Below are 15,024 nucleotides of genomic sequence, written 5' to 3'. Positions count from 1 at the left end.
TACAGAGGCTAAGAGCAAGTAAAGCCTGTAGCGGTACGAATTCGGCTCCTGACGGAGCCAAGGCTAGGTGCCTCAGGGCGCTGCCTTCACCTCGCCATGGCAGCCCTGGGGTTCCTCTCTCCTGAACTCAAAAATGTGGGGTTTAAGATTATTCCTGCTTGAAACACATGCCAGGAGGAAAGGACGAGACGGTGGACTCAGTGTGCAAAAATCAGCGCAGGACAGAAATGCAGGAATTTATTAAAGAAATCCATTGGGAGGGGAACGACTTTTCTGCTCGGACAGAAGGATGTGCTTCCCCGTAACACCCACGTTACCCTGCGTGCCGCAGACCCACCTCAGGAGGATGCTAAAGGATTTTTAGCTGAAGCAAAGAACAGCATCACTTTGCTGCTGAGCCCCGTCTGCAGGGCCCTCGCAGGGATGGCACCGCCGCCTCTTACCTGGGTCATCTTGGCGAGATCCAGCGAGGGCCGTTGCTCCTGAACCTCCTCCGGTCTCCGTCGCTTGACTCCGACCTTTTTGTCATTCAGGACGCAGGGTTGCGAGCGGCTTCGGGAGAGCCCACCAGCCCGTCGCCCCAGCTCCGGCGTGGAGGCAGGTGTGCTGCTTGCCGAGGGCGGGCAGTACTCCGAGGACGAGAAGCGGTCATGAGAGCAGGAGAGGGACCTCTGCATGTCCACTCGGTCTCCTCCATGCCCACTGGTGGCCGATTTCCTCGGCTGGGCTGCCGGCTGCCAAGGATGGGATGCTCGCCGCAGAGCGGGTTGGACCGTGAGGGCAGGCTGAAGCTCGAGCTCCTCTGCATGGTGGCAAAGCCGTTGGAGTAGCGTTGTACGCTTCCACCGCTGTAACATCGCCGTTTCTCAACCGGGGTCCAAACCTTCGAGCCTAAGGGTCTCCATGAGGTCCCGCAGCTTGACATTTCATCCGAAAATGAGAGCGAGCGGCACTGACGCTTGCTGGGGGGGGCTGAGGGGTTGCCGTGGGGGTCGCTGAGGCTGAGGTCTTTAATCAGGTTGGTGACGGAGCAGGTGCTGGCCGTCTCCGTCGTCCAGCGCGAGCCCTCCTCGCCCTTGTCCGACAAGCAGTCCCAGATGCTGGTACCCGGCTGCTCGAGCTGAAGTGGACATTTCCTACTGAGATCTCTCCATCTGTCATTTTCTGGTTCAGAAAGGAGATAAAAAAAAAAAAACAAAACAAAAAACAAACAAACAACACACAGGCACAGGCATTAGCGTTAATTAATTCTGCAATTCGCTTTCTACATCCATAAACAAAAAGAGTAGCATATGGGACTTTTTCCAGTACAAATTAATTAACTCTTGGAATATGGTTTTCTGAACTGCCAGCAGAGCGGTTGCTGCAGTGTAGATGGAGAGAGAGAGAGACAAAGTGATAATCGCAGCAGGAGCAAAACTGCTAGAAGAAGATAAAAACATGCCTTTGAACACCCAGATTACACCAACTAAGGGAAATTCAGCAATATAAAATGGTACAGCCATTGCCTTATCTCTGTGCTAAATCACGTCTCAGGTTTGTCCTGGGCTCCACGATCAACGAGAGGTTTACAAAACCTGGAAATGAAGAGCACAAAACTGTAGCACTGTTGGGGCGAGATGGACCTCGGGGTACAAAACACCAGAAAGGAGATGAGACAGCAGTTGGGATGGTCCTAACAGCAAAGGGATGCCCCCCAGGCATCGAGCTGCCCGTCATAGCACAGAAATCCCAACAAGGTCATCAGAGCCTACGGGAAACCAACAGCTATCCCGACATCCATCGGGCTGTCCTCCTCTCAGCCACTGCTAAAACAGCATTGCTTCGGTGAAACCAACTTATCCTCACTAAGGCTCTGAGCATCTCTCCCAAACCGACCCAAAGACATCGTGTCTACCAAAAGTCGGTCCCCATAACAAGCTCCAAGGTGGCCAATGCTATAACAGATGAACAATAAACCTCCACAAAGGTTCTTTGCAAGATGCTGTTCTGAGATCCCTGTTGCGAGGCTCATCGTCCGTCTCCCCTCCATCCCCCAAATCTGGGGCCACTTGGGTGCCTGGTTACCCAGACGGGGCGAGAAGGTGCTACGGAACCGGAGACCCACACCCTCCTACTCTTCTGCGGCAACCTGGGCTTAGCATCTCTTCGGGGTGGCCTGGAAAATCCCGGGTGTACCTAACACAGCGAATTGTTTGCAGTGCTGTAACAAACATAACGCTGAAGCATTTAATTAAAGGAACAAATTGCTTAATAGATTCAGTTCCTTTTTTTTAAAATACACTCTCTAAATATTTTCTCCCTCTCTCTTTCATTCAGTTTTTTACACAGGAATTTGCTCCTCCTGCAAATCTGGCTTGCATTGACATCCTTCCAACGCAGCACAGCAAAAGACGGTGGTGACCTGTTGCACGGTTTCGGGGCCAGCATAAAGACAATCCTTATATCAGACGGCTTTTGCAGGGCCTGGGTAAAGCTCCGAGAAACCTCCACCTCCAAAGTCCACGGGCTGCAACGTATACGGCTATGGGCAGCTCCACGGAGGAAGACTGCAAACCTGGCTTCAGCTGTATTCTGAAATCCCACTGATGACCGTGTCGAAAGAGAGGATTAAGGGTGATGATTTCATTCCCGCATATGGTCCCGCTGACAATGAAAGAAGAAAGCAAAACATCATCAAGGTCTGGCTGCCCGGCGGAGGCTGCGCGGGCAAACGGGGCTCTCTGCAGATACGTCGTTGATGCTCAACAGGAAAACCATGTGTAGGACAACCCCATCGGCTGGTGCAATGGAAAAAAGTAATCACCCCACAGACCTTCTCCGGTGACTGTTTTTGTCGTCGGCTGCTGCAACCAGAGGTGAACCGTGCCGGCTAACCGTCGCTGCGAAGTTTCAGATGATCGTATCTAAATCGTGCGATGTTTTTTAGGGGTTTGGGGGTTTTTCCATTCAGGTAACTGAAGGATGAATTAAAAGCCGTACCCAGCCCGCAGCTGTAGGTACCAGCCTGACGGGGAAGATGCAACGGTGCTGAACGCTTCCGACCAAGGCTCGGTTTCAAGTCAGGAGGACAGATTTGGGGCCCTTTACACCACTCTTGGCCAGTTTTCCCATTTCTCCCTGCATCCAGCTGCCAGGGTAACAGCTCCAGCCACAAACAGCCTGGCTCTGCCCTCAATAACCGCAGGGCATTTTAACTGTTGCTGTCCTTACTTTAATAAACACAATGAAAAGTGAGAAATCTGCGCTAAACAACTACATCTATGTTTAGATCTTTATTATTTTCCCTCTGTATTATGCTGCCAACAGAGAGATTTCTTGGGTCAGGTCAGCAGACAAAAGAAACAGAAATAGAAGCCGATTTTTCATGGCAAGCTGCCACGATCCTCTGGCCGGAGACGTCACGCTGTACAAAAGGCCTTGGTGAGGAGGATACGGGCCACCTTCCTCTTTCACCCCTGCTTCGGCACAAACAGCTATAAATCTTCCAAACCTTGCAAAGAAAACGGTAACTGCACCGTTATCCCCTGCACCAGCTTGGGGTTATTTGCTTTTCCCCTTGCACCGTGGGAGCTGGGTTTTGGGCAGGGTAAGGAGGAGCCTGGTCCCCCCCCAAACCCCCGAGCATCACTGACCGGTCCCAAACTACCAGATAATCCCAGAAAATGTGGGTTTTTTTTTTTCAGTGCAAAGAGAAAACTCTTTGCCCCAAGAGAAATTGAAAATGAGGTAGTCTACGGGCTGAGGGTGTAATTAAAGGACTCGGGAAAGCCTTCTTGAGGGAAAGCGGTTGGTTTTCTGTTCAATTTTTTAAGACTAAGATTCACATCCTGAGCAGGCTGATAACGATAATTGCAGTGGAGCCATTAATACTGCTGCAGTTAAGCATGCATTAATTTTCTTAAATTATAAACTTCAGCCTGGTTTACCCTCAGGCAGTAATTTGTTCCAGGATAAAACCCACCGTGAGAATCCCTCGGTTTGCAAATGAGCTGCTTCGCTGGAAAACTCTCCTTTGCCTATTGGAAAAACAACAGGAGAACATTCCAACCAGAGGATGATGGAAGTGTGGCACGAGGGGCTCTTCCCCTGGTTAAACAGGTCCTTCTTGGCTGTTAGTGTCTTTGGATGAGATAGCATCCTACTTTCGGATTTTAACTTAAAACTGCAGAACTAAAAACACTTCAAGTCACTTAATGAGCACATCCAGCAAATCTTTTTCGAGACGTTTTGATCTGCAAATCTGTACGTCCGGGGTGAGGCGACACAAAGTGAATTTTCGAGCATCTCTTTGGTTGTGAAACAGCTTTCCAGCCCCCAAGGCGCAGAGGGTTGTTATCGGCAGCCTGAGGAGGGCTGAATTTCTCATCCTGCTCTCTCCTCAGGAGCTTGAGCCCTCCTGCAAACCATGCACGAAGCAGCAACACATTCAGGTTACAGCCGCAAGCTCCCAGGCTGCCCAGCCTCAGGGGGACCCAAACCCAAACCATTTCTGCTTTCCAAAGCAAGGTTACGATAATTAGCTCTGATTCAGCCCTGGAAAGAGCAATCTGAGCCCCGGTTCCCACATCGTCCCCCAGCCTGCGTGCCTTCCTACCACCCTGCCCGGCCTCCGGTAGAGTTTGGTGGCAGAGCCGTTGGCCCCGGGGTGGAGGAGAGCAGCTCGGCCGGGGATGCTCCGGGAGGGAGATGTTGGGTTTCAAACAGCCTGAGCACTCGGGGTGCGGGTGAAGACCAGCGATCACTGCCAGCTCTCTGCGAATGGCTACTGCCTCACCGGCACGTGCTGGCCGGACTCGCTGGGCTAGGCAAGTGGCAACAAGCCCCAGCAAGACCCAGTCCATCCCAGGCTCTGGCTGCCGGGCCATCCTCATCTGGTTTATTTGCTCTCCTCTCCTATTTTCAAAGACAAGCCAGAAGCCATCTGCTTGCAAACATGGCCGGACCTGCCCTGGGATCACCGACAGCGTGCTCAAATGCTACCGGCACCGCTACCTATTCCTAAATTTCCGTTTGGGCAAACCCAAGGCATTCACTGTTAAGAGTGAACATGAACCCTTAACAACATCCATCCGTTCTCCCGTGCAGCCTTCACCGCATCAAACGCGTGGCTGAAGTCACGTCCCAAAATCAAGGAGATGGCTGTTTGTCCTCTGAACATTCCCGAGAGCCTTGCACAGCCCCACGGAGAATGGGATCCATCCTCAGAGCATCACAGCCAGGTTTCCAAACGCTGAGCTCCAGGTTTTGCAGGAGCAGCGCACAGACAAGCCAGGCACCTTGCAGCTTCGGGATGGCCACAGGCTTTTTAAACGACTGCTGCGATCCCCTGGTGACACAGAGTAAATTTTAATGACCATGTTCATAACCAGAGAGAAGGGTGTAAAACCAAAATGCTGACACATCTTTCACTACAGCGACACAAATGTGCTGCTATAATATTTTTACAGTTCCTTTTTATACATAATGCATGATCCTTCTGCTCAAGTTTCTTCTACGTTCTTTTCCTGTGAAATAATTTACATTAATACATAATTTATTACAGCAGCTTGTAAAGCAATTACGGGTTTCAATCAATTTTTCTTCTCCTTTTTGGCAGACAAATTCTGTTTGGATCCTAACCCAAACATTTCTCTTCACACAGGTGTGCATCCAATTCCCTTTTTTCACATGTTGTTCCAGTCAAATTTCGGTCTCTCGGTCTCCGCGCACGGGGGAAGAGGCAGCCTGCATTTTCCACTGCCCCCTGTTTATGTTCAAGAGTTGATTTCTAAACGTGGAACAAAGTGCCACAGAGCCTTCCCATTGCAGAAATAAGATTAAAATACGATGCGCGGAGCTGTGCTTCAATGGGAAACGAAAACAACATCCCCCAAACCTACGGCTGGAGAATAAAGACGCCAGCGGGCTGCGGGCTCCTCATGCCAAGAGCCTGCACGGGGGAGGGAAATTCCCCACCTTGATGGCAAAACATGCGCTGCTCTTCAACGCGATCCTCTGGCAAGGTCTCCTTGCTCCAGCTACGCCTTGTCGGCTTTCCCGGCACGGCTTTTTCTCTTTGTGGGTTGACTGTGCTTGAACACGCACCAAGATGCTGCTCTACACTGATGGTTTTTCCAAAAAAAAAACCAACCCCGAAATCCCAGTTCAGAAACAAGAGGCGTGTGAGCCCTGCAGGTGCTTTTGGGATGCGATCGAGGGGCATTACCCTCCGTGGGCTGGCTTTTCTTCTGGCTTCTTGGCTTTCCTCCATCACCCATGCAGGGTGAAAAGCCACTTCCAGGTAAGAGGTGTGCAACGACGAGACCCAAGACTGCAACCCCCCCAGCACGCTTGCCTTTTGGACCGGTGGCGTTGCCAAACCGCATCGGTGGAGGAGCGTGCCGAAGGACAGAGAAGTTGACCTGTGAGCTTCGTCCATCACCCTGCTCTACGAGGACAAATTCTGGGGTTGCTTTCCAAGGGAAAAAACCAAATGATGGTTACTTTTTTAAAAGAGCATTTCAAAGAGGATGTATGCAGGATCCGTCCCCGATGGGCTCAAACCCATCCTCTTCCTCCCTTTTACAAGCAGGGCTGTGCACGCAACGCCCATCATGCCAGGACTCTGATCCTGCAGCCAGGGCAACTACACTTGCAAGGACCTTGTCACAGCCTCAATAAAACCCTGCCTGCAGCTTGCCTCAAAGATAATTTCTTGCTTATACAGAAAACACGAGGCCACGGCTGTTGGCATGCGCCCATTGGGTTTCTCTTAGAAGGTTGGACTATGTAGACTCTGGCGCTACTGATTTAGAAGTTGAGTGCTTATACACCTGCTAGGGAAAAGTTAGGCAATGCTGTCAATGCCTTGTTAAAATACTGTAAATTTTCTTCTGGCATCCACCCAAAGACAGAAATATTTCAATACAGGAAGTCAAAAGTATTTGGAATTTATAGTTGGAAGCATTTCACCTTTAATCTTCCTCCTAGCAAAGGGCTATACAAAGATAAAAACCAATCTTTTCAGCAATATTATCATCACACTGGCAAGAGTATTTCTTATAAATCTAAAAACCAAAAGATTATTTAAGTCACCTTGAGAAGCGGATATAACATTGTATCATCCAACAGATCGAGTCTTCAATAATGTTTACTCATATATTGAGTTATATTACAATCTATAACCGATTTTCAGATTCTCAGGGTGTTTGATACCTTACAAGGTATCCACATCTACGATGCATGGGCTTCAGTTTACTCTTTTTCCCCACCTTATGCCACGGGTAAGCAGGACCCCAGCCTTGCCATCCTGGGCCAGCTGGGTTTCTTGGTGATGGTGCATTATGCACCCCTTAGGGCTCTGACCCAACTTCTTCCTTCTCCTTCCTAGAGATAAACGCTCCTGAACCGATGTCGGTGAGAAGCTCCAGGGTTTGGATGATGCTTTCCCTGGCAGCCTGGCCAAGGCCGGGCTTCCCTCTGCCCCGCTGTCCCATGGCCACCAGGACCAGCCACGAGGTGCCTTCCTGCCCAAAGCTGCCCTCACCCCCAAAGCCAACTGAGAAGACCCCGTGCTGAGACTCTCCGCTTCTTCTGGCTAAAAACCCAGAAAATTCAGCCAGCTTCCCTTCATCCCCCCAACATCACACATGGGACTATGAGCCGTTGCCTCCCGTTGGCTGTGCTGCCAGTCCAAACTTCACTGTGCTTATTTATCTCAGTACTTTCCACCGACAGGGACTTGGCCCTTTGACCTGAAACATTCCCCCAGTTTTGCATTCGGTGCCATTATAATCATGGGACTTATTTAAAAATCAGGCAAATTTTGACACTGGATTAGTCTATGATCGTGGCCCACATTTGGAGACATCAAGAAGAATGCTGGAGAAAGATGCCTAAAATTAAACCCAAGCCAAGCAACGACCCTGCGTGCTGGGGAGACTGGATCCGCTGGACTGAGCGTGACAAAGACCATTACGTGGCAAACTGTGGTCAAGGAGGTGACATTTGGTTCCCTCGGAAAGAGGATAATTTGGTAGCCAAGGAAGACCAGCGCAGTGCTACAAAGATGCAGAAGGCTTTGTAAAAGCCCTTAAAGATAAGCTGCTTTTCAATTAGGCGTAGGCTCTTCGTATCTGTTGAAGAGCCTGCCAGTGCCACAGCACAAGACAAAACCATCTGATTGGGTTTCTTTGTTCCCCACTCACGTTTGACAGGCAGGAGAAAGGGAATGGGTTGTCTCTACCCCTTCTTGACTTCGAAACTTATGACTTTCACCTGAAAAAATCCAAATGCTTTCCATCTTCCCCTGCCCCTCCAATGACTGGAGTTATCAGAGAGCTTGGGAAATACCTCGGCAATGCATGCGCTCGGCTCCCGTTAACGCTAACGAGAGTTATGGCCATGAAGAAAAAGGGGAAGCCTCTTAGTCTGTAAAGTATTGGCTTTCGTAGCAAGTAGCTTGGCTCAAACTTGACCCACAATTTTAACTGGGTTCTGAGACTTCGCCTAGTGACTGGCACCCCCTACAAAACCCAAAGAGCGCAATGTAACAGCACATCCCCCAGCACTATCAGTTTTTCAGAATCACCGGCCAAGGCACCAATCCCCCATCAATTCTGGTGGCTGTTCAGCATAAAAATTGATAGCAAGTTCTGACATAATAGGTATTCAACATCCTGTACCACGGTTATCGTCAAAGACAAAAATAAGACATTTTCCTTATTATTTGAGGTCTGTCCAAACACTTTGTGCCAAGTGGTAGAACATCTTTGTGATAATACTGATATTTTATTACTTGCAGCGTGCAAACAGTCAAGAGCCAAGGTCATGGGCAGGATACTTAAACACAGTCTCAGACCCAAAATGCTTATAAGCTCAATTGTATGAGTTACTCTAAAAATAAGTAGCTGTATCAAAGGGGAGGGCAAAAGAGATAAGCAATTCACTCAGCAATGGCAACGGGGCAGGACAACCACCTCTGGGAAGGAGGGTGGCATAGGCGTGATGGGCACCGCTAGCAGGTGATGGGGTGGGTGCTCTCCAACCCGGCTGGGTGGGGCAAGTGGGTGGATGTACACCCCCGGGTCTGCAGGGGGGCATTTTTTTGAGAGATCCAGCCAGTCAGGACATCTTCCCACCCATCGCTATAAGGAAACGGGAGCGGAGGTGGAGTAAATACGGACAGAAGTTTCTGTTACTTACCCATCACGCCACAAGAGAAGAGGGTAGGTCCTTGACTCATCTTTGGAGTGTGCTGCAAACAACCAGAAAAACTATTCACTTCTCGCAGACTCGACCAGGGCACCAGAAACCACCCTGCCGCCAGCCTCGGCAAAGCCGTGCGGCACCCGGCGGGGAGGAGAACCTCGGTCCCGTTTTGGCAGGGATCGGGAGATAGACCCAGTCACCTTCCCTCAATGAAATCAAATTTAATTAAACGCTGCCGAGAGTCAGTGTCGAGGCCTGAGCTTGCAGATCATGACTCCTGCACCTAGTCCTTACCCACGGGCATAGCTGCAGTGAGGTCCCCAGCCCCGGGATCCAAAACACCGGACAAACTAAACCGGGAGCTGCAATTCAGCGGTAATTCTGGACTGGGCAAGAAAGCAGCAGCAGTGGTATATGAACGCCATCCAAGCCCATTAAGGCCTCCTGTCTAGGTACAAAGCGGCTATTTGGTTTTTTTTTAAACATGTAGTGTGTTTCTAAGGCAAGGCATCCTCACCCCAGCACTTCTCCTGAGGCATCTGTGTTCAGACTGTGCTGACTTGCACTAAGAACAAGGAAAAACACCACTACATGGGGCCAAAATAATCCCGGTTGCTTTTTACACTCTCTTTTTCCAAGAATTATCCTCTTGACAGCTTAAGAGACATCATCAGACTTCTAAAAAGGGACACGGACAGTTTTATATACAATAAATCAATATGGCATCTGCAGCCACATGCCACTTCAGCTATGTCTGCAAACACTTTCATACTAATTGTCCTTTTATTATCCCTCAAAATATCCATGTTCTGCTTCTGAACTATCTTTCCTGGCAACACCATCCCATCTGACCGAGGCTTTACATCATCTGAGGGAAGGACCGGCATGACCTCCCTGTTCATCTGTGCTGCCATAGCTGCGTTTTATCTGGCAACAGGCCACCGCATCCGCGCCTTCTCTCCTGATCCATGTTTTACACCTTGCCTGCTGACATAATGATGATGATAATAATAAGGTACCAAATGATAGCACCTGCCTGTACAGAGCAATCCAATAAAAGGATCCCACTTTGTATACAGAATACTGTAAATATTGAATATAAAGGGATGTGGAGGCAGAAAACAACGATGGGGTGCAGATGTGGAGAAGGTAAATAAGAGGTGGTCACCTTCTTTGGAGCATGTGTCACTTTTCTAGGTGAAGTAAGGATATTTCTATCTCTCAAGCCCCAACTTATGAAGCAGCAGGTAGAATTAATCAGGAGGCAGCAAGGACAGGTCAAAGAGTGGCCAAAGTGGAGCAAAGATGGAAGAGGGACAAGCCCCAGAGAAGGCAGCGGCTGTGCCAGCGCACATCTGCGTGCCAGCCCCACAGACCAGCTACTGCCGGCAAATGTGGGAGGGAGAGGAACATTGTTAGATGACGTATGTCCCATATTGAGTATAATTACCATTTTGTAAGAGTTTCATCGTTAATACCACATTGGGAACTGAACCAAACGAGCCCATCGGGCACTGGTAGGTGACCCTGCCCCACTGCTCAGACATTTATTTCCCTTAGGTTTTGCTTTTTGGCCTTTCCCACGAAGTCAACGGAACAACCCTTGCTTCCTCTGGTGGATCAGTCTACTTGTGAACATCTGCCTCAATTTAACAGCCCAGACAACCCAGCAATTCAACTTGTGTAACCAGGACTATCACTGCACTCTTAACCCAGCCCCAGAGCTGCGGGAGGCACTCGGCAAACACGCAAGGGCAAAGTTTCACGTTTCAGCTCTGCAGCTCCACTGCCTACCATCAAGACAGTCCGAGTGCTCATCTCTTCCCCTAATAAATAAAAGAAACTGCTTCTCATCTGCCTCTCTGCTTCGAGTTCCCCTCCACCTGCCCTGCTTCCTCCTGGGGCACGGCCGGCGTTGGATGCTCAGGCTTCCCCCTTGCCACCCCAAGCAGCAGCCGCAGGAGATGCTGCCTTCCCAGCAGGAGCCAAGACTAAAGCAAGGATATTTTTCTAATATATCAATATCCTTCCTTCCCAAATTTCACCCTTTTAAGGCAGGATTTAATGCTGCCTTTGGCTTGCTCGCCTTCTCCTCCGCTGCATACTGCCAGGACAGCCTGCCTTTGCCCCGGCACGCTGCGCTATCTGCCTGGGAAGCCCAGCCGGCCAGTTTGTCATCCTCAGCAAACGTAGGCATTTATATTTCTTTTATGCTCAAAATGCCCATTTATGGCTAATCCCGCCAGATGCTTCCTGCCCTGTTCCTGCACGCCCTTATCTGAGGCTCTCGGCGCACCCTGCGAGGAACAGCCTTTCAGTCTAATTTCTTCTCGGACTATGACCATCCCTCCTGGAGGGCAGAGGAGCAAACATCCATGACCAGCCTTGCTCTGGGCTTCCTCCGATGAGCTCTCCATCATCCCACACCTCCTCCTCCTGCCCCTGCTCCCCACCCTCGCTTGTTCCAACACGGCCCCCCGACAACGCCTTGCCCCTCATTTGCCACTACCATCGGTACGCTCAGCCCCACGGCCTCGCTCGCCCCTTCCAGCATCATTTAGCCTGTTTGCTGCCCCTGGTTTGTATTTTTTTTTTGTTGCCTGCTCATTCGGCAGAGTTGGATTTGCATCTCTCCAGGTTGCCAGTGAGACTGCTAAGTACCACAGCACTGCCCTTTGTCATCTCCCACTTAATCCTGCTCCCCGCTTGCTCATCTTCCTATTAATGACGAGCATCTGTTCGCCGCTGGCAAAGCAACTTCTCGCCCACGTTATGCACGGTGTTGACTTCATTTTTTCCTACTGCTTATTCCATTGCGTGCTGACTGAAATCCACATATGCAAAAGCCACAGCACTCCAATCATTTACTAATCACCTGCTCCTTGGATATTAATGCAGCTTGATAGAAGTCAGTGCTATGAACCATCTAAAGATCCAGCCCTGCAGCACAAAACCCCCTCATTACAAAGCCAAGCTCTCAGCAGCAAAAGAGTTTTGAACAAAGATTTCACAAAGCTTACCAGCTCAGTCCTGCATGTTACGGAGTCAGCACCTTTGTTTTCCCGAGTTTTGGTTAAGATCATCACCATGGTAATGCAGTCCTGCCTCAGAGTCCATCAGGGTCCAGGCGAAGGGCACCGGCAGCCGTGGTCTGGCAAAGTTCCTCTTTCAGTCCATGTTCCCCCGGGAAAAGCTCGGCCCCGCCGGCTCCTCGGGGGATGCGCAGGAACAGCCTCCGAGCGTGGAAAACTCCCTGCATGCCCAGAAAGAAAGGAACAGCTTTAAGGGACTTGCCTGGGGGGGACGTGGGATGGAGGGTGGGTGCACTGGGCAAGGGGCGAGCGCTGCCCGAAAAACACCCCGACAGCGGTTACTCCGTGGGCGTATTTATTTTAGACTCTCGAATATTGTTGGTGTTCCTCTGCAGCCCATCAGCGCAGAGGTGTTTCACGGGACGGGCACTCACACCGGCTGTTGGAAGCACGTAAGGTGCACAAAGCTATCTCGAGGGACAGAAGTATTTCAGGCAAGCAAATAAATACATAAATAAATGAAGTTTCCTGTGAATTCTCCTTTTGAGAAAGAGAACTCGTATCTCCTATATACCTGTGAAAGAAGGGCTCATTAAAGCGCCAGGGTTGGAGACCAACTTGTCCCCCAGACCAAGTGGGAGCAGATGTCCAGCAGAAAAAGCCGCTCCAGCATCACTACGGCTATGAAATCCCCTGGATGCCCCTATCCCACCCCAGTCACTCCCCGATTCCCAACCTATGAAGAGCCCTTTGGCAAAAAAAACAAGGCAAAGAGTTGCCTGCAAGGAAGGAGAGAGCTCTCTGCCCTGAAATCCTAAGGGTCACACCATGCCTCCTGATCCTTCCCTATATCTTAGCTAGTTTTAGTTAGGAAAAGCTAAAGGCTGCAAAATGAGGAGCGCATGTTAAAAAACGAACTGCAAGCCAGGCTCAGACGGCATCGCGCAGACCTGACCATGAGCTCTGCCTCACCTCCGGGCATCCTCTCTGATAAACTAACTCCTGTGTAAAAGCAGACAGATTGCAATTTAAATCTGATTATAGAAACCAGTGTTTTCCCCAAATCACTCCTCTAATCCTGTTTCGCGATTTTGTTGCCCCGCAGTTAACGCAAACAACCAAACCCACCGTTCGCATGATCCGAAGAGCGTAAAACACTGAACTTGTAACAATGCAGTCAAAACCCAATCGCGATACTCAAGGACAATATTGGAGAATATGCCGCTAAGTATTAAACCTCATTACGAACTGATGTGGCTTCTCTTCCCAGCTTGTAAATCATCTTTTCCGCGTTTACTTGGATTAGAGCTCGCCATGGTGTTATGAGTAGCTCATTTGAAGGCCAGCTGGCTGGTAAAGAAAAATCACCTTCTATTATTTTATGAGGACAAAGTTCATCCAGAGTGCAAAGCCAGGATTGGGAATCAATAGATTTTCCAAAGATTTACTGTTCCCAAGGGCAGCTGGTACAGTCTCCAGCTTCTTATGGGACCTCGGTGGGCTTATAATACACAATTTACCGGTAGCTTCGTCATAAAACCCTGGGCAACCCAATGATCAAATGGATACCACCAAAGAGAAAAGTAAAGCATTTCAGACCGTCAAAATGACACACAATTTGCGTGCCCAGATCACATATTTATACTACGGATAGCTTGGGTTCCTGCAAGGAGAGCACGATGTAAGGGAGGATGGGGTGGCTGGAGGACCAGTTGACTAACACGCCAACGTGCCCCCATCACCGGCGGGCTGCAGTTCCCTGGAGGGACCTCAGACACCTCTGTTACAGCACGTGGACCCCCAAAGTTACGCTCAGGAGGCTCGCCGAGCCCTGCGCTGGGGCTAGCTTGGGGACATCAAGCTGTTTTCCAGGAGCAAGCAGAAAGAGTCGCTGTACGGTCATTAATAAGCTCCACGGGAGTTTTACACTTCTGCATTTTGACAGGGCTTGCATCAAACATATCGGTATGCAGCAAAACCCAGAGGTCCCGTTCAGGAGGGATGGCTGCTTACACCAGGCTCTGAACAAACCCGAGGCGAGGGGATGCTCCCCAAAATGGGCTGCACGTACCAGGGAAAAGATGGGGGCAAACGAAAGATGCATGGAAGTGAGGCCCAAATAACAGAGAAAGAGCAATACAGGGGAAAACAGCAACGCTTGTGGTACGCTCGCCGCTGAAGCCTCCAATGTTTTACAGCACGATCCCAAACACCGGTACGGGGCCGCAGCAGCACAACGTGGCACCGCCGGCAGCTGCACAGCACCCCATCCTTGCCGCCTCATCTCCTTTTCCTTCTCGTGACAGCTCTCCCTGCAATGTTGGCTCCATCAAATACCACGGTTGAGTCGCAGACCGAGGACAGGGAGTAGGGCAGCGGCTGCCCTCACCGACGTCTGAGCCCGGATCTGCCAGAATAGAGCTCCCATTCCCCAAGGAAAAATCCCCTTCCTTTGGTAGGAAGCCCCCCAGGGACCGGTGTGCCCACAGCAGCCCAGCGGTCGAGAGGTGCTTAGATCCCAGTGCATGCCTCTGAGCCGGGGAAGCTGAGCCAGGTTTAAAGCCCCCGCCCAAGGACGAGGAGCAGGAGGCTCTTTGGGAGGCACCAAGCTTCCCCCAGTGCCGGGGAAACCCCCGGAGCTGAGCTGGCAGTGCCCTCCCGCTCCCCTGCACCACACCATAGATGGCTAAAGCACAGCACGGGCACTAAAAACACTCGAGGTTTATATTTTTATCTGCCACAACCTCAGTTGTCCCTGATCCCGACGCAGAGATAGGGATGCTGGCCACGGGGTCAGACT

General features: G+C 50.4%; 1 protein-coding gene across 1 annotated transcript; it reads right to left on the bottom strand.

The window, feature by feature from the left end:
• Positions 1–443: 443 nt before the first annotated feature.
• On the bottom strand, positions 444–12,281 carry FAM53B (family with sequence similarity 53, member B; the record flags this gene model as incomplete). The annotated part of the gene is given in 4 exon segments (XM_009710368.1): positions 444–730; positions 733–1,164; positions 9,187–9,238; positions 12,213–12,281. Coding segments are annotated over 4 exon segments (840 nt in total), but the record flags the coding sequence as incomplete, so codon positions are not given.
• Positions 12,282–15,024: the final 2,743 nt, after the last annotated feature.

Source organism: Cariama cristata, unplaced genomic scaffold, assembly GCF_000690535.1.
Source record: "Cariama cristata isolate BGI_N322 unplaced genomic scaffold, ASM69053v1 scaffold14561, whole genome shotgun sequence".
Taxonomy (NCBI): Eukaryota; Metazoa; Chordata; class Aves; order Cariamiformes; family Cariamidae; genus Cariama; species Cariama cristata.
This window is presented reverse-complemented; position numbering and strand designations above follow the sequence as displayed.